Genomic DNA, 26,432 nt, shown 5'->3' on the forward strand with positions numbered 1-26,432 from the left:
ATAATCGCATGTCTTTAATCAACTACTTACACTGCATCTGTCAAATACCTTCTCTGCATGACCATTAGGGTGTACCATTTTTCAAAAAGTTTTTAAAAATCATTGCGGCTATGTAGTACGGGTTTCCACTTTTGTTAAAAAGTATTTTGGTAGAGTTTCAGAATTTTTCCGCCAAAACTGTGGTTTTGCCGCCATTTTGAAAAAATGGCGTCCAGATAAGATATTATGAAAGTCTACAGCCTTAAACTGGCGTAATGTGATCATATAATATGTCGATTACGGGGTTTTTGGGGTTGCAGAACACAAATTTGGAGTTAAATATGCTCTACGACAACAATTTTGCAAAGTGAATTTTGACATATAGATGTGACCACACTGTTTTGGACTGCACATTTACATGAAAAGAGCATCTTATTGTCATTTTAACCTTGACATGCATGTAGGCTATGCATAAACTTTTCTAGTCGGTGTGATTATATCAATCAGTATGAGGGAAAATTTAACATGTACTTTCTCATGTACTTTCACATCCGATGAAAATCTACTAACTAGTCCACAGTATAGCCTATAGCCTGTATACTTAGTTACTAATCTATCTGCTTATTAACTAATGGACAGCAACAGAGTACCCCACGACAGACCAAAAAGTTCGAAAAGCCAAAGTGAACTCTCCCAACTGGGTAAATGCTTTACTTCTACACGACGAAGATGATCATTAGCTCAGTGACTCGAAGAGTAGCTAGTGATCGTACGCAAGTTACAAGATTCAGATCAGTAATCCCACTGAATGAGACGGCCAGTGAAGCACACTGGTCACTGGCACAAAAACCAAAAAGAAAGTTCTTCCTCATTGGGAACACTAGCGAAAGACTAAGTGTTTCAAAGCTTCCTAAAAGCTCTGACGTTCTTGCTAGGCTGTTGTTCCTCAGAGACGAAAGTCACAGAACGATCAACCAATCCATCGTGATAGCAAGGGAGAAAATTCGCCAGGTATGGAAACATCATTTTGGCGTGGGTTAGGTATTTGGTAAGAAAAACGAGAAACAATCTGGAACAGAGAAGTAATCGTGTAAGGTTATTGTTAAAAATGCGGATATAGACCGGCATCTGATGAATTTGTATGAAACTTGGTATCAACTAGAACTTGATTCCAGACGTGAGAGGAATAATAAGTTAGTGATTCATTTAAAAAAACGTTTGCATGATATGGAAGAAAAGCTCAAAGATCCTCTGAATATATGTAAAACTACTTCGCGATCAATTCTCATCCATTCCGGTATTATTGACTGGGAGATAGATTTGATACATCTGAAAAATTAGCTCCAGAGAGATCAAGTAGGTTGCGCATTGGGCAGAGATGCTCTGTAGAAGAGACGGGACTGAGTTAGAGAAAAACGACACAGTGCAGCTGGTGAAAGAAAACAGAAAGAGGATGTTGCTGACAATCTGAAAACCGTGAAGCTGGACTTAAGTACAGATGAAGAAACAGAAAGTGACAGTGACAACTGGAAAACTCTTGAATGGAAAAGAAAATGGGTATTATGTCGCCTAACCTATACCTTTAACATCTGATCGACTTGGATGAGCTATCGGCAAAGAACAATGTTCGCTATGTGGCTCAAGCGTCCGGCATACAAGTCGAAGATGTAGCGGACGCGGTAGTTAGCACGCGCGCTCATATGCAGCCGTCCGTGCTGACGGCGACATTCCTGGGCAGAACCGAGATCAGAACTGGCGAGGGATGACCAGGACACGATAGTCTTCTTCACTGCATATTTTATTGACTAGTTGACAGAACAGTATTTGACCACGAGATAGAATTCTTTAAGATTGCGTTGTTTATTAACTTGACTGCGTTGTTTATTAACTTGACTGCTAGTTTCAGAGGAACAGAAATCCAAACAGAGCGAAATGAGAACACCGAACTAAAAGAACTTTAACTTTGATTACCAACAGAAATAACAGCGAGTCTGAGTTGAATAAACCTCGAATCGTCTCGAACAGTATAGTAAAGTATAGTAAAGTCCAATATAGCAGTCTCGTAAGTATAGTCGAATAGCAGTCTAGTATGGCAGTCTAGTATAGTAAGTATCGTATAGTGAAGGATCATGGTTGCAGTTGCTTAAAAAAGAACTCTAGTTTAAATTGGAGAGGCGCGTCCACAGGCATTGCCAATTCTACATGCGATCATCTAACGTAATACAACGGTGGATCCACTAGTCGCTGAAATACAGTGGTACTGCGATTCAGGCGCAATGCAAAGATTGATTACAAAGCTGCATTCCGAAAGTACGCGGTATTTGTTGATTGGAAAGGAAGATTCTGGAATACGACCTGACGTCACGGTGACGTGCGTTGCGTCAGAGAAAATTAGCTCTCGGGCGCCACAAAGATACTAATATCAGTCACAACAGCTCATATACTGGCTAATAAGACTATAGGTCGTCTCACTCCCAAATTAATTATCAGAGATGAGTTCCAGGCCCCTGATTTGGCAATAATTCACTGGGCCGGTAAGATTCTGAAAATGAGAGGAAATGTTTCATCAGAACAGTGCTGTGTATATGTATCTGGCGTTAGTTTTGATGATGAAGGTAATGCAGAAATGAAAGCTTCTGGGGGTGCATGAGATACCAGACCGCACCAGATCATCTCAGGAACAGGCCGTTATAAAATTGGTGGAAGACTGGAGAGAGAAAGGTGTGATTGATGGTAGGTATTTGATACGACTGCCGTCAATTCAGGAAAGTGGCAAGGTACTTGTACATTGCTGGAGGCAACAATTGGGAAAGCAATTGGGAACTTATTAATCAAGAGTGGCAACAAATGCCAGTATCAGAATGGAAAAATTTCAGTGATTATAAGAAACTAAGCAAATTCGTTTTGAATGTAAGGATGGTCAACGATATTGCGGAACGCGGGATTAAGCTAATCACTGATTTTATTGACAGGTGTTCTGACGAAAGCCACCGGCAAGCTCTCTTGCTTGTCGTGCAAAGGCACAGAGAACAGTTCTCAAATTACAAAAAAGCTACCTTAGCCAAACTCAATTGTTAAAGAAACTCGTCAAAAATTCAGTGAATTGAGTGTTTGCATAACTCTGATAGGCTATTGTGTTGATGAAATACTGGGAATTGAAATCAATCAGGACTGAAGCATAAGGAACAACATGCAAAAGAAACAAGGATGGATCGTGTTTGAGAGTGATTAACTCAATTTGTTTGTAAATGAATCGTGTTGTTATTTCAACAGTTTGACAATATTTCAGGAATGCTCATTCTGGGGTGAGGTATTCTTGGTCAGGTTGTGTCCATGTCTGCGAAATTTCACCATAAATTTCAAGTGGTAAAATTTCACTTTGCAAAATTGTTGTCGTAGAGTGTTTTTGACTTCAGATTCGTGTTCTGCGACCCCAAAAACCCCGTAATCGACATATTATATGATTACATTACGCCAGTTTAAGGCTGCAGATTTTCATAATATCTCACCTTGCCGCCATTTTTTCAAAATGGCGGCAGAACCACAGTTTTGGCGGGAAAATTTTGAAACTCTACCAAAGTACTTTTTAATAAAGGTGAAAACCCGTAATACATAGCCGCAATAATTTCTAAAAACTTTTTGCAAAATGGTACACCCTAATGACCATGCAATCTTTTGGTAACTTTCTCCCAATTTTTTCTTTATTTTGTAGGAATGCAGCAATTCAAAGCATAAGGTTCGACTTGCTCTTTCTGCACACCACACGAGTGCCAAACCTTCGGAGGTGTCAAAGAAAGATTGAGTATATTGTCAAGTTTCCTCAAGTTAATAAGGTCTTACTTTCACCTTAGTAGAGGCAGTTTGCCGTCAAAGCAGAGAAGACTGTAGCAGCCATCGAGTTAGCTGCTTCAGTGTTCTTAATGTGACAAATGTCAAGCATCGGCAAATTAGTGATAGATAGCAAATTAGATAGGCTGATGTGCAGTAAAAATGAAAAGAAGTTATTTGCGGCAGCAACACTCAAGTGAAGTCCTGTGGTTATATTCAGACATCAAAAAATGTCGTAGTAACCCATGAGAAAAGCATCTACAAAACAGTGCAGTTATTTGCTGCAGCAATATTAACAAATTGTTAGTAATGTCAAGCATCGGCAAATTAGGTTACGTTGAAAACAAGTTGTCAGTACAGTGCATAGCCTACTGAAATTTTTTTATCTGTCATGTCACGCATGATAACGCTACCAACTTCAGTGACGTCATATGTCACGCATGGTTGCGGTTACCTTTTCGAGAAGTGAAATACGTTAAAGTACCTACCTTGTTTGGTAGCCTAAGGCAGGGTTTTCCAAACTTTTTTGCTCGTGAGTCGTGACCCTTTTTAATCTCCTAAAATTTTCCGCAACCCTTTACAGACTGCAGTTGAAATGATAAACGGTGCAAAATATACGTTTGTGATATGTAAAGGCTTATTCGATCGAAACTACAGTAAAAACAAGCTACCGGTTCTCGAAACCTGCTACTTTACACGTAACCTATTGGAAACAAAATAAAAAACGCATTTGAAGAGCTTAGTTCTAAAAGTACTTAAGTCACATAATGCCAGTTTTGAGTTATCAACGTTCAAACATTTTCTAAGGCCTTTGAAATCAGGAAAAAAATATTTTTCAACTTTGAATTGTCAAATGCGATAGATCATGCTGCAATACGTTTCAGGCCAAAAAATTATCTTTGAACTCACTTTCCTAAAGAAATAACAGCCAAAAAATATTTTGGACTTAAGTACTTTTATGTCAAAATTGTGACTTTAGGTACTTTTTCCTTCAACCTGTATGATCACAATTGTGACTTAGGTACTGTTTCTACTCAATTTAAATAACAGGAGCACACAAAACTGCTGTTGAAACCAGGCCCGGATTTAAGGGGGGGCAGAGGGTGCAGGTACCCCGGGCCCCCCGACTTTTAAAGGGCCCCCTGCATGGACAAAATGTGATTTCTTGGTATTATTATTTTTTCCTTTCAGCCTTTGAAGTTTCTGCAAAATGCTGTGCGGTGCTGGATTAATGCTACTGTAGACGTAGAAGTGGCTTTTCAGGCCATGGGCGTGAAATTTTTTTTTTGCACGGGACCACCTAACCGAATAACCTTACAGACTTTTTAAAGTTAGTTTTTATTTCGCAGAGTAGCGATGAGCCATGAATGTAGAAGTGTTAGCTGTAAAGTTAAGATATTTGTAGGTTATAAGAAGTGCTAACTTAGGGCATCACTTGAACCTTGTATGCAACGGCTAGGCTAGTCAAGACCAAGCTCAATGCTAGTAAAGTTTGGTTCCAAAGCACACTGTTAGTTTTTTTTTAAATACAGCTTAGGAATACATCAACTTTTCAACAAAGTTTGAATGCATTTTTTCAAAATTTGGGGTAAAAACATGCTTAGAATAGTGTTGGGCGATATTGAAAAAAACAAAACGATACAATATTTGAAAAAATACTCGATATTTCGATACTTTTCGATATTTTTGTTCTAATTAAGAAAAGAGTTTCTCAATCTTCGAAATTAGTGTCGGCAATTGCCGACGCAGATGCATGAATGGCGCATTAGCATCGGCAATAAAAATGCTGAGGCCACACGAGCGCTTGCAAGGTTAGGGTCAGACATTCCTCCCAGTCGTTATGCCACAGCCATACATTTGCTCCAAAGTCAACTCCCTGATGGAGCTATGCGAAAGAGGCGTGTGGATGGGTATCAAAGCACGAAAGCGGCTAAACGTGGACGCTATATTACACGCTACAACGGCGAAGACAGTGTAGATTTACAGCCAAGCGATGAGCCTCTTGATGTGTCCGATTCCAGTGATGACACGACAACCTCATCCTCTGATGATACCGATTCTGACATCTAGTTCTTCATCAAACAGACTTTGTGTTGCTCGCAGTAGCCCAATTGTGCCGAAATTATGTTAGTGCACACATAAATTGAGGCAATCTTCTCGCAGGAAGCTATTAATTTGTTACCGGTACTTGGTTGAGCAATTAACGTTATTTTATGATAATTCAACGTCGCTAGATGTCGAATTAATGTAAAACAAACGTAAATTTCTTATTGGGCATCGTTGTTACGCAATATAACCCGGAGGAAAATTAAATCGATTTGTGCTGACTCTAACGTTGAATCAACCCAAAATTAACTTATTTTTCCTCCCCGTGAGTTATTCAACGTGAATTACCGTAACAGCGTGCGTGTCGCGTTGCTCGCTTTATCGCTACTTTTGGTATTATTACATCACAACAAATCAAACCGTGCGGTCGGGATAGACTACTCTATTATATTTTTCGCTTCTCGTTTTACATGTTTTGGAACAATTTTTTAGTACAGTAATAAACGTTCACAGCAATTGCCGATGCAATTTCAACTTTTGCCGTTTGGCCTCGGCAACGTTTTTGTAGGGGTTTGCAGTTACGAGTTAGGGCTGTAATAGTTAAAATATCGAATGATATTGAAATAAATATCGATATTGAAAAGATATCGTATCGTATCGAAAATTCGATATATCGCCCAACACTAGCTTAGAATGCACCAAATGTAAAGCGATTTTTAAAATTTTTCAAATTCACTGCTCACAAACAGCACCAGCTGCCACTGACAACTGCTGTCCCACAACTCTACAAGCAGTGTTGCCAGACTCCAGTTTGCTCACGACACCATTTCAACCTCCAAATTACACCATTTCACCAAGAATTACATCAACGCCTTAAATTTTCTCTTTAAAATGCAGAAGTGTTAGAAAAGTATTGGAAATAACAAAAATTTACATAGCAAAGATCACACAGTTACATCAACATGTACAACACAGCCAATACAATATGATCAACCAATTGAGAAAGTACAAAATATCAGTTTCCTTGGCCTGACTCTGAATGAAAATCTTTCATGGAAACCACACATGCAACATTTGCTGCAAAAACTTCGAAGAAATTTTGGCATAATTACCAAGATTAGACCCTGTCTTAATTTGTCAAATTTGATCTGCTTGTACCATTCTTTAACTGAAAGTAACCTGAGGTATTGCATTACGACTTGGAAATATGGCAACGAAGGACTTATACGAAAACTTCAAAAAATCTGTGACAAATTTCATCGTATTTTCCGTCCCAACAATGATAGTTGTAGCAAGATCCCGATAACAATTGAGCAATTGTTCAAACTGGAAATTGGTGTTTTCGTGTTTAAATTTCACAACAATTTAGCCTACTACCAGATTGCTCCACCAACCTTTTTAAACTTGTCAAAGAGGTTCACAGCCTGTCTACAAGAAACCATGATAATGATTCTCTAAACATTCCATACTTCTCAAAAACGCTTACTCAACATTCAATAGAATTCACAGGTGCGAAAACATGGAACGAATTTCCTTCTTCAATTAGAAAGACTGATACAAAGTCACTTTTTATTCACAACCTAAAACAACATTTAAGCAAAACGGAAACGCAATAGAAAGACAACGTAGAAAGGCTTTCTTGCATTCTTGTGAAGATTTTAGTGGAAATCCGAAATTATTTACAAAAGATTAGGCTAACCTAACAATAATATCGATTGCTTGTGCTGTACTTTTATGTTTGTAGATATTAACAGCAAACGCAATACTCCATAATCAACACGACACGTCGCAAAAGGGGATGAGAGCTTCATCAACACCATCAGGACATCATCATCTACCAGCTCATCCATTCCATCACCCACCAGGACAAGAAACAATAACTACTGTGTGATGTGCAGTCTAACCATAGAAAGAGCTCAACACCTGCTCTCCTGGGCCACATTGAAACGGGCTTTTGCCTGAGGATGGGTTTCTTTTATGTCCGGTTTTCTTTCTCCATCCTATTATTACTATTAGGCAGTGGCTATTTGACCGGCTCCGGTCTTTGAATCTGAAACACTATTTGACCGATCATGACGTCACTGCATAAGCACTTTTTTCTTTTTCTCTTTCAAAGCAGAAGACGAGAAGCGCCGAGATAAGTTCTAAATTCAACAGGTATTCTTCAACTCAATCCGTGGCGATGGCGATGAAAAAAAGGATGCTTCCGGATGGTATCGAACTCATCCCCTCTAGATTGGCAGCCGGAGACGTATCGCACGCGCCACGCACTGGGCTGAAGGATACGTGATGAAGTTAGAACTTATATCGGCGCTTCTCGTCTGTTGCTTTGAAAGAGAAAAAGAAAAAAGCGCTTATGTAGTGACGTCATGACCGGTCAGATAGTGTTTCAGATTCAAAGACCGGAGCCGGTCAAATAGCCACTGCCTTATTATTATGACTGCTCATCCACATCAATATTGGAACTGGCAAATTCAATCCACAACACTTTTCATTAGGCTGTCATTCAATACTACATGTGTGCTTCTCTGTTTTTGTTTTATTTTTTGCTATTTGTTTTTTTGGGTTTTGTGGCCGTGCTAACTACTGATATATAGCCTACTAAATAATTTTTCATTCAGGCACGTTTTAAACCTTTCAAGGTTTTGCCATCTTTTCCCGTTCGTTAACGTGCTGGTAGGTTTATATCGATTTTTGTAGTTAGTATCTTTTTCGTCCCGGACGCGTTAATGACGAAAAATAAAATGATTGAATTTGAATGATAGTTTAGTTAGGTGGAGAAGCTAGAAGGTTACAATAAAAATAGTTTTTTAACAAATTATCATTCAATTGTTCTTCCAATTAAAATAGTGCAACAGCAAAAATTCATGTCTGGGACCTTAACTTTATGCATAAAGAAGTTTCATCGTCATCAGCCGGTCATACCACTGCTGGCAGATGCCAGATGGCCTCCACATATGTTTCCACACCATTTTGTCTTTTGCTGTTCTCATCCAGGTGATGCCAATCTTTTCTTCTATGTCATCTCGCCATGTTCTTTTTGGGTCCCCCTCTAGTTCTTCTTACATATCTTGGTGTCCATTCTGTGGTTATCTTGGCCCATCTGTTAGCAATTAGCCGATAAAGGTAGTTCAGAAATAAACAAACCCTCAGAACTCTGAAGTTTTCAATTACACCATTTTTTTCAAAATTGGTGTCTTAGAACACCATTTGGCAACGCTGTCTACAAGCTTCTGCAGTATCAGCTGTTGTCTCCGAAGTGCACGTGATAAAATGGCTTCATCTCATTGGTCAAAAAGGACTTACGTACTTTTTCTACAAACTGGTGTGACTTAAGTACTTTTAGTACAGAAAATCCGTTTGCCACACTGGTGGCAAACGGATTTTTAAAGTTAGGGGACTAAGCCACTTGGACTAAGCCACTACTTGGACTAAGCCACAGGGACTAAGCCACTTTTTCTAGCTCCAATTTTGCTTGGGTGGACTTACGCGACTGCAAGCATTTCTTAGCAATGGTCAACTCGATTTTCGCAAAATGTGACTTAGGTACTTTTAGAACTAAGCTCTTCATTTATTCAGTGTGATGCGTGCGACTGCTTTCTGCTACAAAGCAAGTCCAGCCGTTGCTCAATGTTTGTTACTGCTGGTCTCAAGGCGGTTTCAGTCTTGCTTAGTCTGGAACGGTATTTTTCTTGCGATTGCCATCAACTTTGAAAACATTAACTTGCACAGATACGAGGAGACAAACGGCGGAAGTGCGGTTACTGCTGAGTAAAATAATCATTTAATAATAGGTATTCCGCACTAACGAGCTAAAAAGTGTGAAGCCGTTTATTCAGAAAATTTAAGCCGCAACTTCGAGTTAGAAAATATATTAGCAAGTTATTCCTGATATTTGGGAAAGAGGAGCTTTGTAGGCTACTTTGTTTTTGTATTGCAAATGGGATTTGGTTCCAATCTAACTTTTCATGTCTAATTCTGGAAGAAAATACTTCTAAAACTGTTTCAACAAATTTGACAAATGGTCAATAGCCGCAGGTTTAATAGCATTTGGTTCTACACCATTGTTAGTCAAAAACTCTTCAGGAGATGAGAATATTTCAAATAAATCATTTTCAATTTCTTCTTTCCAGATGTTTAATTTTTTGATGATCACTTTGATTTCAATGTAAGCCTAAACTAAAACATTGGTGTTTTTTCCTTAGATGGATCAAATAATTTTCGGTTTTTCAAGCAAATTTCAGAAATAGCATAATTTCAAAAGTCAGATGTCATTGCAGAAATGATGGACCGAGAAATGAACAGACCAAGTCTGATTTTTTTTTCGGTTGGAAAAACCACGACTTCACTTTTCAACGTTAATAGCCTTTTTAAAGCTTTGATTTTGTGAGCTACCTTACCTCACAATGCAGTAAAAGTTATTTAAACTCTGAATTCTAATTACATTTCACCATATAAACTTGCAAAAATACGGATATTGAGTGCGCGACTCAATAAAGTTAATAATTTCACAGCATCTTGCACAACAGCATTTCGATGAGGAGATAGGCTACTTTTTTAGCTGTTAGTGTCTCACAATGAATCAATGAATATAAGTGTGTAAATGCAATATGTGAATCACTCGCAAATCGCACTTTTGCATGAAACCCAGCTGTAAGTCCTGTCATTGCAGCAACTCCCTCAGCCCACATACCAATTACACAGTCCTTCCACAATAGCCTCACTTCCGTAAAAAAGAAAAATCGTTGAAATCGTCGAAGTTGAGAAAACCAGCTAACCATTTACTCGATTAGTTTTATTTTTTCAATATTTACCTACTGGCATTGCAGTCCTCAAGCTAGCCCACCACCAGGCCTATTTACCCAAAATCTACAGCTCAGTTAAAAATAATGTTTTGAACAGTTACCTTAGTTTTTAACAACTGCGCTTTGAAATAAACGTCTGAAAAGTACCATAGAATAATATGCAGTACTTTATGTAAAATTGTAGGTACTCTCTGCGACCCCTAAAGTCCGTTGCGTGACCCCGCAAGGAGTCGCGATCCCTAGTTTGGGAAGCCCTGGTCTAAGGCATAGTATAACAACTTTTCAGCAAAATCTGAGAGGTGTCGTATTGAAAATATTTCGTATTGGCTGTTTTCATGTGGAATGACCTAATTTTTCATTTTTTCAAGCTCGATGTGAACCCGGTAGAGTTCATCCCACTTTGGTAATATTTTACGCAATTTATTTTTTCTAGAGGTAGCACAACTTTAATATACTGCCATGAGAAAATTTTTTTATGAAGAGGATTTGATGCACCCTAATATACAGTACAAGTGCATGTATGGATACTTGTATGGACCGGAGGAGTATGTTCCAAGTGATTCTATTGGCCACTTCATTGATTTGCGTATTTACATTTAGAAACATTGAAAAATGATCAGTTATAAGCTAATGCCTGCGCACAAGAATAACATTTATCGCAATAAGAACATTCTGTAAAAGCCTTCCAGTCGATACAAACTAGTTTGTCCCATACCTCCACAAACTCCGTCATTGTTAGTCGGGCATCCTTTATTGCTGCACTGGCAGTAGGTTCTGGAGTATCCTTCGCTACAGACACATGTCCCACACTCGCACTGCCCGTTACCTCTACAAACCACAGCAAAGTAAACGTTTGCCCACACTAAATCCTTTGATTGGTTGATGATAAATATTTTTATAGTTAAAAAATGCCTACCAGCAATGAACCTGCCATCAACAGATTATTCAAGGAATAATGTCAATCGCTACTGCACAATCAAATGCACGCCAGGCTCTTTGGTACCATACTGTTAACTTCGCGTAACCTCTGTCGCCCATTAATGCTTTACTTCAGTAGTGTGCAACCTTTATTACAGGAGGGCCAGATATAAATAAATGGGTGAAACCGCTGCATGGGCGCATGTTTATTTAACATATGTTTGCTAGCAGTTGCAGGCACAAAATAGTTTCTTTTTGTTATTGATCTGATGGCATTATTAGGAGTTATCTCTTTGCAGAAAAAATAAACTAAAACCTTAGGACGCATAAATTTCTGAAGAAAACTGCTATTCAAATTTATTGTCACACCGACTTTAAACGAATTCAGTGAGAAATTTGTAGCTGGCTTTTTTTTCTAACGACTTTTTCCAAATTTGCTTCAATGGAAGTGCTCGCCATTCGAAGTCCATTTTCCAAGTGTTCGTCCGTCAGAACCGATCGATAGGGAGATTTCATGACGCCCATTTAAAAAAAATGTTCGCACAAATACTTTAAGCTAAAAAGAGCCATTTTTGAATTCATAAATGTTTTCAAAAGTGGAAAGTTATCTGGGTTAACATGTTTTTGGTAAAAATCGCTAAAATTTATTTCTAAATACTTTGCTTTCAAATCAGTCTTCTTTTGGAGATCAATCAGTTCAAGTTGGATATAGTGCTTTGTCATCGTCTGTGTTAAATGGCAAAATGAACATAACAATCACAATTTGCAATCAATATCAAGCACACAGTTTGACAGTTCAAAATTTTAAATACAACTTTTGCAGTAGCCTACATACTGTACAAGTGTACATCATGCTATAACTTATTCCAAGAATAACACTTATTTACACCATTCTATGTAACAATTATCTTGAAAGGAAAGGATGCCATGTTGAATACAATAAAAAATTTCTTAATATTTCTGTCAAAAACACGTTAAAAAATGTTAGACTAGCAAAAACAAGCAAAACAAAAAAACAAAAAACAAAAAACAAACAAAGCAAAACACAAGCCTAAAAACAAGCAACCTGTAAACTCCAAAAAAAATACGCAAACTCGAAAGAAAAACAAGCCCAAATTTGCGGAAAACCGCAAAGTTAGCAGCAATGTTCGCCTTGCACTAGGGACGGTACATTACTATGATCTACAATCCCTAGCCTTGCACAAGCTAGCTGTCAGAACATTGTTATGTCATAGGTAGGGCGATTTTTTTGTCACTAAAGTTACTTTTTTTAGTTGTACCAATTAACAAAAGAAATGTAGAACCAAAATTTCATGGTTGTGAGTTCAATATTTAAGCAGTTATAAAGTTACCAAAACTCACTTTTTGTGTGTTTAGGTTACTTTTTATTTGTTAGGTCACTTTATTTTGCATACTTTTTTGCCTAATTTCCCTATTTATTTATGTTTCATTGCTACTGTAGAGATGAATTTACATTCTACAGCAAGGTTACTCAACTAATGTTAACAAAGGTCCAGTTTGACAAGTTGAATATTTTTAGCGGTCCGGTAAATAAGTTATTTCACAGGCAACCACGAAAGGTAAATTATTTATACTAAACCACTTTTTTAGGTAAAATGTAACTCGAATTAGATTTCTGAGAAAGTGTTGAGGAGTCTGGGAGTCGAAGCCCCCCAGCAATTAAGATAATCACAGTAAAAATTGCTTCCTCCCTGAGAAATCTGTTTAAAGAAGCCCTGAAACGTGGCAATGAGGTTATTCTTCTAAAAGCTCAAAGTCCACCATCAACACCCAGAAGGTCCGGATTCGGACCGCGGTCCGCCAGTTGATTAGCCCTGTTCTACAGTATGTAATGCGAAGACTTTTAATATATCTTCTACTATGGTACGGATTTTAGGTTTGCACGAGCCAATGCTTGTTCGTATCGCGTGTATTCCCAAAAACTGGTAAAGTAATTTTTTCGATGAAACAAATTGTGTTAACTACTGTATATTTAACCACTTGTTTTCCCTGCAACACCTAAGGTGTTTGATTGACAGAAACTTCCTGCCAGAGAATGTAAAGCATTACATATGTGCAATTTGAATGTGTAATTTTAATTTGAGCACAAATTGAAACTAATTTAGATGCTTTTTATGTTGAATTGCTGCTATTTCTTTCACTTTCTTGTTCTTGTTGAATAAAGTTACTTTTGGTTACTTTTTCGCAAAATTAAAGTGACATTTTTTAATTTTTTGGGTTACAAAAAAATCGCCCTAGTCATAGGCATAGACCATAAATTGGACTCAGGTATAATTTTGCAAAGCAAAGGGGATACTGTATATTAAAAATTGCTTGGACGTACCAGACTAAACTAAATTATAAACTCGTTTCGTGGTAAATTACACTCGTAAATTACACACAATTCAAAAATGGCTCCGAGATTCACACAATTTTTCTTTCCGGCCGCGGGCCGCAGGTTGCACACCCTACTTTTACTTAATTAAACACGTAACTTTAAGTTTCAAAATCAACAATACTTCACTTCTTGGTGCAACATCATTGTGTGGAATTCTATCCATCACAACACATTGAAAAAATGTACAATTTCCTTAAGTCTGTGAATTTGAAAAGCGTCTTACACCTCTTCGCTTCCTTAGTAGTCGAATCTTCAATATAAACAGCAAAAGTACGCAATCACAACAGGAAGCAAAACTTATGATATCACTCACTCGCATACGTCATCATTTGCTGACATTTTGCACTTTTCATCCAATGACACGGCATCATTTTCTCTGACGCATTGACAGGTGGAACCCTCGTAGCCGGGATCACAATCGCAGATCCCGCACGACAAAGATCCGTTGTTGTTGCACGAGTCGCTAGATGGAACCTGATTGGCAAGGCAATCACACGAACAAAGGAAGTCTGGCAATGAAAATGATGAACTGTTATTATGATTATTATTGGCAGAGCAACACGTCATTACAAATCGGACAAGGTCAGGATTTGGCTGTGGCAGTGGCCATCATACTGTGGATCATTAACGTAAGTGAAAATTAATATGATGTCAGTATTACCGCGAGCGGCTTTAAAAGTTAGAACTCTAAGTTCCTCCTTCAACATGGTCATGCAAGTGGGTGGATAACAATATTAAGTGATGCAATATTTCCAATAAGTTTCTAAATAAATCGTCAATAAATGTTTGTAGTTTGTCAAACTGTGTCACAAACTTTGGATTTCTTCTAAGCGGGGCAGAATTCAATTAAATTGTAGGCTATCATCATTAGCCTATACGCTTAAATTGCGGTGGTTAAACCTTTCTTGTCTTTTAAAATTCGTTTTTAATTTGAAAGGGGTCGTATAATCACCTTTCGTTTTGCTTTGTATGCTTCATTGTGTTGACAGGATTAACACGCATTTAAACATTTTCACCAAAGATGGTTTCAGACAGTAAATGATTTCACCACAACCTTAAACCATCCGATCGGAAAATACGACTTAAACGGAAAACAGAAAAAGTTAAAAAACCCAAAAAGCAATTCTTTTAAAACATTTCTCAGATCAAAATCACATATTTCAAAAGTTGAAACTTCCGTTCATTTAAAAGATAAAATGCCACAAATTCATGACGTAATATAGGTTACACATATTGTAGCCTAGGCCCTAGATGGCCTAGGCCCTAGATATAGTACACGGTCGAATAGAGGAATGCTATAAGTAGATTATTCTCATGCAAATTCAATGTGTTGAACACGTAAAGAAAGTCAAAATACACATTGTAGAGATGTAACTCACTAAATGAAATGATCACTCGTTCCTGTAAGGAGTTAGAGGTGAATGTCAATGGAAATGGTGTGCCACACTCTGTCGCTTCTACTTCGAATTCATAAATCACCTGTGGGCAATAAAGAGCAAAATTACAACAATTAATATCTAAGATAGATACGACTTTCCTGCAAGTCAGCAGTCCTGAAATGAGCAAATGCAATAAGCAAGTGACAACTGAGCTAGCAACATTTCAGCAAGTGGCTGAAGCTGGCAAATGATGAAACTGAGCTAGTAACAATTGAGCAAGCGGCCACTTGTAATGTCACAAGTCTGCATATTCAGTTTAGCAAGCGATGACCAAGCAAGTCCGATGCTAGGTAAAAATCTCATTTGCTGATTTGGACAGTACTGTAGCTGAAAATGTAAATGCTGTTGCACTTGCTGAGTTGTCGCATGCCGAGTGGTCTAACGACCCTGCGAAACCAAGGTATTGATATATTTGATATATTCTTTCAAAATTTGTTTTTAGCTATTTTTCGCATTCAACTATTTATAAATGTTATAATATATTTGAAATGTTTTCTATACCTCACTTCCAATTTTTATCTGATCGCAGCTCAAGGTGTTCCTTTGCCACTCTGTCATGTTGGGGCACAAGGTGCGATAGGAGAGCTTAATTCCAGGAGGGACGTTTTCACTAAGCGTCATATCCAGCTTGCCTCGTAATTGCTGGAAGTAATATTCCAAGGTTAGGTGCATTTTATCAATGAAAATAAACTAAAAATTACAAACGTTTTTGGCCAATATTTCCAATAAGTTTCTAAATAAATCGTCAATAAATGTTTGTAGTTTGTCAAACTGTGTCACAAACTTTGGATTTCTTCTAAGCGGGGCAGAATTCAATTAAATTGTAGGCTATCATCATTAGCCTATACGCTTAAATTGCGGTAGTTAAACCTTTCTTTAATTTTTCTTAAACCTTTCTAAATTACAAACGTTTTTGGCCATACTCATGTTAGCCCTTTTCAAGTAACCAGCTGGCTGATGTTCATTGTAGCGTCCTGCGGTTTTTGCTGATGTGTTTTTTTATGCCTTATTACTGTTGTGAAACCTGGATGCCTTTCATCCCCTGCAGTTCTTCTGTAAGACATTGTGTCGCTTATTGCAAATTTGAAGCGCTGACTAGGAATTCAAGTATTTGTGCAATTCAAGTATTTGTGTGTTTTTTAGGAATTTGGAATGCCACTAATAAGTTGAGCGCATTCTTGCTACTGGCAGTTTAACATTTACGATACGTAGGTTTACGTCTTTTTAGCGTTGTAGCCCACATATGTGGCATGCAGTAGCGTAGCCAGGAATTTGAAAGATGGGGGGGGTTTGACGGCCGGCGGGCGAAGCCTGACGTCGTCTTCGCCAAAGGCGACACCCAGCGGCGGGGGGTTGGGTGGCCTCCCCCAGAAAATTTTGAAAAAATACTTTGAATTTGGTGCATTCTGAGAACATTTTCAATAAAAATTTGGGTATGAATATTATAGTAAAATGGTGCTGTCCTGAGGCATAGCAAAAGGATAAGATCATGTTTTCATGGGCATTTTTCGGTAGTAAAAGCTAAAGTCTCTATGTTTTCTTGTTGCTAATTCCTGGCTGAGATATTTGAATGTTTGGTATTGGCAAAACTCGCTCTTTTAATGCAGTTTTGTTTGTTTTACAGACATAGAGACAGAAAGCATCATTATCAACATCGTGACGTCACACGCGTGCCAAAGGGGGGGTTGTAACCCCAAACTCCCCCCCCCCCCTCTTGGCTACGCCAATGGTGGCATGCCACAGCGTGTTTGTATATCGTGATTGCAGCGTCGAAGAGGGGGAAGAACAAGCACCTTCTTGTGGTTCCTCCAGTCAGTACCATATCTTTAAGAAAAAAGATATGCGAAGCGAAGCTTGTCACACTCGAGCAAACCAGGCCCAGGTTCAGCCCAGGGTGGATAGGGAAACGCCCTTCTCAGGGCGCGGTAGCTCCTCTGTCGAAAAGTACCGACGACCCACCGTACTTCAGCTGAACACCGAGGGCATTACCGCCAGCAAGCTCAGCATCATCGAGTATCTGGCCACAAAACATCAGGCCCTCGTTATTCTCCTCCAGGAGACCCACTGCACATCTGTGGATAAGTTGGTATTACCCAACTTCACACTCGCAGGCGCAACCATCAGCAGGAAACACGGCCTCGCCACGTTTGTCCATGAGCAACTGAGCTGGACGCCAATAGACCAGTCCAGTGCCCAATCGGAGATAGAGTGGTTATGCATAGACATATCAGGCTATCACATCATCAATGTCTATAAGCCACCACCCTCACGCTTAACACCAACAGCCATCCCAGTGTTCCCCCAACCCAGCCTCTATGCTGGCGATTTTAATTGCCACCACGTTGACTGGGGCTACAACACCACCAACACTGACGGAGAAAGCCTGGCCTCATGGTCAGCCAATAATAACCTCACCCTACTGCACGATCCCAAGGGTGCAGCGAGCTTCTTCTCCGGACGCTGGAACACTGGTACAAACCCCGATCTGGCTTTCGCAAGTGATGACCCCGATAATTGCCAACCGGACAGACGTGTGCTAGAGAAGTTCCCCAGGTCCCAACATCGACCCTTGATTATCACGGCTCCAACGCTCATAATGCCTGTCCCGAGCAAGCCTGTTAATCGATGGAACTTCAGAATGGCTAACTGAGAGTAATATAGCCTCCTCACCAATGAAGCCACACAGTATCTCCCATCCCCTCACACCAACAACGTGGAAGAAGCTTACCAGGACTTTTGTGATGCAATAACATCAGCGGCAAAACAATCCATCTCCCGCGGCCGACGAAAGACCTACATACCGTGCTGGGATAAGGAGTGCGAAAGCCTCTACTCCGACTTCCTCCACACCCCTCAGGGCAATGACACCAACAGCTCAGCCACAGCTCTGCTGACAAGGCTGGACTTAAAGAGGAAGGAGCGCTGGACAGAAGCCGTAGAATCAATCGACTTCACGCACTCCAGCCGCATAGCACGGAGTACACTGAACAACCTAACTGGCAGATCACGTGCCTCACGTCAACAATGTCCCGTTTCAGCAAATTCCATCGCCTCACCACTTGTGGAGAACGGGAAATACAAATCGAGAGACCGTGAATCAGATAGATCCGTCTTGCAAGAAATGACGGACCTCTGGAGGGTAACAACCCCAGACGGGGACAACATCTCGGGTGAGTTCACCCCGGAAGAATTTTCCGCCGCCCTCCAGCACATAAGGCCAGGTAAAGCCCCGGGCCCTGACCACTTATGCCCGGAGTTGATACTCCATGCTGCTGCCTCCTTAAAGTCCTGGTTAAAAGACTTCCTTTCCTGCTGTTTGCGCCACCTGAGAATTCCCAGAATCTGAAGAAGAGCCCTTGTGGTTGCAGTCCCTAAGCCGAAGAAGCCCCCAGGGGACCCGAAGAGCTACCGTCCAATCTCACTGCTCTGCATCCCCTTCAAGATCCTCGAGAGACTCATCTACGCCCGTGTCGAACCAATAATAGATCCGCAGCTCCCACGTGAACAAGCTGGTTTCCGACACGGACGATCAACCGTAGATCAGGTCACACTTGACCCAAGACATTGAGGACAGCTTCTCGGCTAAGAAGAAGGCTGGCGCCGTGTTTGTTGATCTCACGGCTGCCTATGACACCGTATGGCATAGCGGCCTTATCTGCAAGTTACTCTGTCTGTTCCCTGACAGACACATGGTCCATATGATGATGGAACTTGTGCAAAACCGCAGTTTTACCCTCACAACCGGTAGCGGTCGTCGAAGCAGACTACGCCGACTTAAAAACGGCGTCCCACAGGGCTCAGTCTTGGCTCCTCTCCTGTTCAACATATACACCTACGACTTGCCCCCCACCATCTCCAGGAAATATGCTTACGCAGACGACCTGGCACTCCTGCACTCAGCAGGAAACTGGCAGTCAGTGGAGAGGAACCTCAGCCAAGACATGCAAACACTATCAGCATACCTCTAGAAATGGAAGCTACAGCTCAGCAGGTCAAAGACAGTGTCGGCGGCCTTCCACCTTAACAACCGGGAGGCACAGCGTGAGATAAACATCAAGATTGATGGGGAACGCCTGCCCTACTGTGCCAAACCTACATACCTCGGCATAACCCTGGACAGGTCACTCACGTACCGCCGGCACTTGAAGTCACTGCGCAAAAAACTATCCACACGCGTCCACACGTATCCTTTTGAGGCGATTGGCGGGTTCCGGCTGGGGAGCTGGTGCTAAAACTCTTCGTACAGCTACCCTAGCCCTTGTTCATTCCACCGCTGAGTACTGCGCGCCGGTCTGGTGTCGTAGTTCTCACACCCACCAGATTGATACCGCCATCAACGACGCACTACGTACTGTGACTGGATGCCTGCGTCCCACTCCAACGGACTGCCTACCCATCCTAGCAGGCATCCAACCGCTGAGCTACGCCGTAAAGGAGCCACGATTTCTCTCGCTCGCCGCGCTTTGGACCCGGACCATCTCCTCCATGCAACATTTAAGAGACTACCACCTATAAAGCAGCGGCTGAAATCAAAACGCTCTTTTGTGCCTGCCGCACAACAACTCCTTAAGAACGCAGAAGAACTTGGTTTAAGTGCGGCACACTGGACGAACCACATGTGGAACACGGAGTGGCAAAATCACACCTCCACGCTCCGTGACTTCATACTCGACGCCGATCCCCGTCCACCAGGGATGTCCCTCGCAAGGCTTGCGTGGGTCAGGCTTAACCGCCTGCGAACTGGCGTCGGCCGCTTTCGTTCGGACATGCACAAGTGGGGCCTGGCTCCTTCATCAGAATGCGAGTGTGGTGACACGGAACAGACCGCAAACCATGTCATCCACCACTGCCTAACCCACCGGCCTCCACACGGTGCGCATGGTCTGAGAATCCTGGACGACGAGACTGCTGAGTGGCTGAAGATTTCCTGCCCTCCAATCTAGCCAGGAAAGATCGCTCATACGCCACCATCATCATTGCAGCGTCGCTCAAGGCATTTCCATCAACTTTGCAAACTTCTTAAACGTGTGTAGAGTCAAAAATTTCAATTAGTAGGCTATGATTTTTTTTCGGTCATCCATTACTATTCTTTTTGAGTCGTTGAGTGGTGTTTCTGTCGTTCTGTGGCTTTGTACAAAAGACACAAAATTGGCATCGAAAAAGTCAAACCAAGGCAACCTCGCAATGTTTGAAAAACTTTCTGAATTTGAAGCTGCTTGTATCAGTGCACAATTAAAAAACAAGATTGGTGAACATTTATAATTAAAGGTATCTAAAGAAGCGTGACGTATTGTTGTTCCATTCGCTTCTGCATACCTTTGTGAAAGTGAATTTTCTGCAATCGTTCATATCCTCTCAGGCTCGTTATCAACGAAACGTCGAAGACGACATGCGACTAGCGATTTCTAAAACGCAACCAAGCATTTCAAGATTTGCTTCTGATATGCAACAGCAGACTCGTGATTGGCAAGCATAGCAGGAAGGAACATAGTTTGTGATTGTTTTCCTGTGCTAATTATTTGTGCATTTGTGGTCTTGTCAGCTTTGTGCACGGCTCAATTGTTTGTGTGTTTTGGCAGACATGTACTTTGCGCAGGAGTGTGAGGATCATTTGTTTTATTCAATTTATTAACAGCGTGAATTTATTCGTTTTAACTGTTTGAAGGTTGGGGGGGGGCTGTCAATTCAACTTTTTTGCATCAACAGTTGTATCTCTAAAACCACTGAGGCTGCGACTATGAGATTTCTTGACTTTTCCTAACTTTCATTCACCTCTATTGAGCTGAAATTTTGAGCGAATAAAGGTTATAAATTGAGAGATATAAGGCATTTCTCAGCACATCCTCTGAAATATTTCATATTCTATTGTTCAAAATTTTCCCACCAGCTGGATGAAAGTAATTAATTTGGCCCATGTCTCGTTAATCCTAACTGCTTCACAGCGTGAAGGAAATTGACAGTATGCGTGGACCTTTTGTTCTCACCACGGCTTATAAGCGACGTCGATACAAGAAAAGCTTCAACTTTGATACGATGAGTTACCGTCGCTTGCGGTTGAAATTGCGTAAAATTAAACATAAGACTTGGTGCCAATGCATCTAGAGCGAGAATAGTTTTTCGCAGACAATTATGTCCTTTCAATCAAACAAAGCATAGGCTACAACGTTATTGCCTACTATAGAAGCTGCTCTGTAACATATTATGATTTTGGTTTCAAATCTTTCCTTTTGTCCGACACACTATCAAAAGCAGAAAAGGCGTAAATGTAGTAAAAACGAAGAATTCTGGCATGCGGAATGTGTTGATGTTGACGACCATGCAACCTCTATTGGGGATTACCAAGGATGACGGCAAAAAGAAGCCAGGCTTGTATAAGCTTTACGACTTCACAAAGGGTGGCACCGATATCATCGACCAAAGGATGGGTTGGTTCATTCACGTGCAAAGCGAAGTCCCCACGGTGGACAACTACTGCGTTTGCTTATTGAGAAGGTGCCAAAGCCACAAAAAATAAACTACCAAAAAACCGTGGCCAATGTCAATGCTGTGAAAAGCCTTTATGCCCTGCACATTCCATACGAGTATGTCAAGTTTGCTTTTGCGCAGAATAAACTATTTGAATGATTGCGGTTTTATAAACTTTGGCTTCAACCACAGCCTAAATAAAACGCGGAGCTCAATGAGAGATTTTCCTTTTTTCCTTTTATTAGACAGATAGCTATTTTTACGTTGATTCAACATATCAAGACGTTGAATACTTGTAAACATGTGCGGTTTTGCAATTAGATTGCTTATCAAAATCATCTATCCTTTTTTGTATAAAAAGTGGGTCATAAAACTAATCGTAATACTCGATGTAAAATTCAGCATTTTTATATGCTGAAACAGTATTGTATTCATATTTTATAAATCCATTTTCTATTTAGAAAATATCAATATAATGCGGTTTGAGCATAGCTGAATTTTAGCACGGATACAACGACTGATTTTATGACTTTTATACAAACAAGGACAGAAGAGAAGTAATCTAATTGCAAACCCGCGCATGTTTACATCGTCTTGCAATGTTGAATCCACGTCGAAATGATTGTATTAGCGTTGTATTCAATTTCTCGTATTATCGAACTGTAAATGTGCAGCCACTTGTAATTTCAATGTGCCTCATTGCATATTCTTAAATATTTCTGAATTTGTGTGTACATAACCTGACAGAACACAGGTTGCTTTACCATTGAATCAAGTTGAAAAACGTTGCTGCAAGAGCCTTGTGCCAATTGCTGCAGTCCGGCATTGCTGTAACCAAATCAAAATACTTATCAATGTTTTGCTGCCAAACTGACATTTTTATCGCATAAACGCCCATTAGGCAAAAAAAAAAAGGCAGCTAATTCTTTGTAAAGTATTTCTCCAGGTTCACAATGATTTGACGCATAATAAATACTACTTTGAATAAATCTAAATATTGTTTGGATTTTAGTGTGTGGCATATGAATCTTAGAGAGCTTATTGAATCCACAAGAAAATGACCCGAGGCATTACAGATTTTCCTTTTGATGAAAAGCGTTGTGACGTTCTGTTAATTAATGAACCGTAACTGTTTTATTTTGAATTTCTTTCTGACTTCTGTTTATGTAAAGCATCATCGACTTTATCGGGTAATCTTACTCCTAGTACTAGCCTTGTATGTAGCCGAGTTCACATTGAACTTACATTGAGAGACGCTGTTGCAACTACAATACATTGCATTTAAACCGCTTTTTTTGTTGCATGATCTTCCATTCGTTTCGTGGATTACATAATAGTATTTGATAAACGCCACCCTGCTTCTTCAGCTGGTCTACATTTGTTAATAAAGCGTAGGAGTTGCTGTTCTTGGAACCGAGGTCACAAGATCATAATCCAAATTGGTGTGACACGCGTTCAGAAATCTCATTACTGCATGTAATTGATGAAGCATTGTTCTTTTAGTCAAGAAGCGAGCTTTATTTTGAGCGTGGGAAAAGTTATTATTTTGCATGAAAAATATAGATTCAAATTGAGATTATGTAAAAAAAATTTAATCACAACATGGCAATGCATGTTCTTCATTACTCTACCAAAAAATAATGTGTAAACTCACGCTACAATTGCTTTAATCGCAAAATAATCCAAAAGTCATAAGTCACCTCAACATTTCAACGTCTATGAGCAGTTCTAAAATTCACATAGGTTTAATTTTCGGATATGCTCAGCGTGAATAATTTTACAAAGTGAATCCCAAAGTTTGAAGCCGTACCTTAAAAAATAACAGAGATATCACTCCTAAAGCATAAGAAGAATCGACAGCCCCCCCCCAAACTGAGCAAGACTCCAGGGAGCCCAACCTCGTAAGGGTTAATGTAAATAAAACTGTTTACATGGCTTAGTCTTCATTTTTTGACTTACGTCAATTCTATTCTACAGTATGAAAGATTGGTTCCGTTGGGAGAAGCAATAAACTAAATTTTAGACAAAAAATTTGTTGAAGGTGTTCGTGACCGCTTTGAGGGCACCAAAAGCGTCCATGAAGACAAAAAATTGAAAACCTCTGCTCTATAGATCTTGCCATAATAATGCATCATTAAAGGCCTTGTTGTGTCAGACTGCTATACGGTAATGTTGCATGGTACTGTCTTTATTCCAAGTATTTAGTGAAATATTTATTGTTTTCTGAAAGATTTCATATTCATCGTTATTTTTATTAAGACTGGTGAGTCACTAAAAATTTGTGATGAGTAATTTAGTGACCCACGGGTCAGTAGTTTGCTATCTCTGTTAAGGTTGAGCCATATTGCTCTAACACCATTAGAAAGTACGGAAATTATACCGATAAATAAAACCAACAAAAGCATCAGAAATAGGATTTTTTTTCCATGAACATGAATCTTGCACGAATAAAAAAATAAATGGGAAAATCATCTTCGGAACAAAACAATATTCAATAAATTATTTTCAAACTAATCGCGTTCCGGCAGTCAATTGCTTGCCGTACTGGCACCGGTACGCGTATCACATTTTGAGTAGCACTGCACTACTAGACAAACACAAATCATGCCTCATTAGGATAAGCTTACGTCATAAGCTTCTTTTATGATGGAAATGATGTTGCTTGAATCAGTTGCAAGCTCGTCTACAAACGAGTTCGGAATGAGATTCCTCAATTCCTGTGGAAACAAAATAAATTATTTAACACTTCAACATCCATTGCATTGTGAGCACCTAAAAAGGTTTCCTACCCCTGCTGTAAGTGAAACAAAGGTGAGGACTGCTCAGATAGATTTTCAAAGTTCTTGCCTGGTGAAAGGCTATACCACACAATAGGCTATCGAAATTTTAAAGAAATATATTATTGAAATACTTGTTTGGTTGTGAATGAATTTTTTTTGAAATGGTTGGCTAACCATTTAAACCAAACCTTCTACCCAAATCCGATTTTAATTTGATGAATTTGGATACCTACCAAGGGATCTATGATTACAACTATAGTTGCATTACAACGAGTATGCATCTTGAAAAAAAAATTATTGCCCCAAGTGACCAAAACAAGATTATATTTGTAAATTTTTTTGGGAAGCAAGCTTCTTGCACATTCTATCCAACTTTACTTTTGCGGGTATTAAGTTTTGCTTTGTCCATTTATCTTATAAATTTTGCTTTGTTAAAACTCTGATCCTTTCCCATTTTTTTTTCACATCCGCTACTGCATTGTTGGCATATTTACTATTTTTTATAAGAGATCTTTAAGTTGTTTTGCCTCCTTTTTGCTGAAATGATGAATGTAAATTCTTTACTACATTGAAAAAGTTTGCGGCTCACACGGCCGTGCTGATCATCATTCTAGACTAGAGCTTCGGCTCCGGTCAAGAGGAAAGTATTGCTAGTCCATCATGGGAAGTATTTTGAAAACAACGTTACCACAACATTATCGTACGTCGTAGAGAGGTCGGACTTCTCTGGTCACTGCGAAGATTGGTTGTATCTTGTTCGCAGCAAATGTTGACCTGAGCTGCCCAATCGACGGGTAGTCCTGCTCCTTGCTTTTGTCGTAGACAATGTCTGACTCAGGAAGGTTGGAGTTGGCTGCGGCGTTAGTGTTCTACAAACAAAAGTGAAAGCGTAGTTGTGCTTACAGCCACAAGCGATGCCACTTCATTGAAAGAATCTTAGTTTCGCTTAACATTTTATGTTTAACTCACAGATTCGTTAGTGCTACGTGTTATTTCAACGTTTCAAATATTATTATCATTGTCATGCATCCTCTGTTGACCGTTCTGACCTGGTTGATGCAACAACGAGGTGTCGGAAGCAAACAACTTACTACGTCATAACATGACGTGATGCAGGGCCTTGCAATCAGCAGGTGTTTTTTTATATGAATCTATCGAAAGGCTTAGGCTACAGCCTCATAAGCAGCATTGAATTTACTTTAGCTCGACACAAGTACGCAATACCATAAAGAAATTATTCTTATATTGAACGGCAATCTTCGCTTGTATCGGCATTGCACTTACCTTACTTAAGTGGCACTCCATATCGTTGGCATCCAAAATGGCGGCCAACTTTCCGTCGAGGGCCATGTGGAAAGACGCGTCTGTTGTCACGACAACAAGATGTGACGCGTCACTGCGCCATCCAATGTCTCCCTAGAAACACAACTTCTAAGTTTTTGAATGATAGCAGCTGTTCTTAAGATGAAACAGTTATGTAACGCTGTTAATGTAGGCTACTTACCTGGCCTGCGTCAGTGGCTTAAGCCTCTATAGCAGGGGTGGGCACACTTTTTGAATTAGGGGCCAAAATTATTTTGTTCTTAGACTGGCGGGCCAAGTGATCGAGCCGCCACTTACATATAGTTTGTCACACGAATAACAAAGGGACAAAAAAAACACTAAACTAAGAAATATGGTACATTACTGGTTAAATTGACTAATAAAACTTTCTGTTTTTAGTGAACCTCCCAGCAAACTGTCCACTTGAAGCGGTTGACTGTCTCTTATCTAT

The 26,432-nt window shown here is 39.9% G+C and overlaps 1 protein-coding gene across 1 annotated transcript in view; it reads right to left on the reverse strand.

Moving 5' to 3' along the window:
- LOC145767214 (integrin beta-1-A-like) overlaps positions 1-26,432 on the reverse strand; it is a 62,137-nt gene that overhangs the window by 21,583 nt on the left and 14,122 nt on the right. The window contains exons 7-13 of the mRNA XM_082578995.1: positions 25,943-26,074; positions 25,363-25,527; positions 24,506-24,595; positions 15,915-16,055; positions 15,354-15,453; positions 14,288-14,483; positions 11,374-11,486 (exon numbers count right to left, since the gene is read on the reverse strand). Of these exons, the coding sequence (XP_082435121.1) occupies positions 11,374-11,486; positions 14,288-14,483; positions 15,354-15,453; positions 15,915-16,055; positions 24,506-24,595; positions 25,363-25,527; positions 25,943-26,074 (937 nt within the window). The remainder of the gene's footprint in view (positions 1-11,373; positions 11,487-14,287; positions 14,484-15,353; positions 15,454-15,914; positions 16,056-24,505; positions 24,596-25,362; positions 25,528-25,942; positions 26,075-26,432) is intronic.

The sequence above is a fragment of the Aplidium turbinatum genome, chromosome 3 (genome assembly GCF_918807975.1).
Source record: "Aplidium turbinatum chromosome 3, kaAplTurb1.1, whole genome shotgun sequence".
Classification (NCBI taxonomy): Eukaryota; Metazoa; Chordata; class Ascidiacea; order Aplousobranchia; family Polyclinidae; genus Aplidium; species Aplidium turbinatum.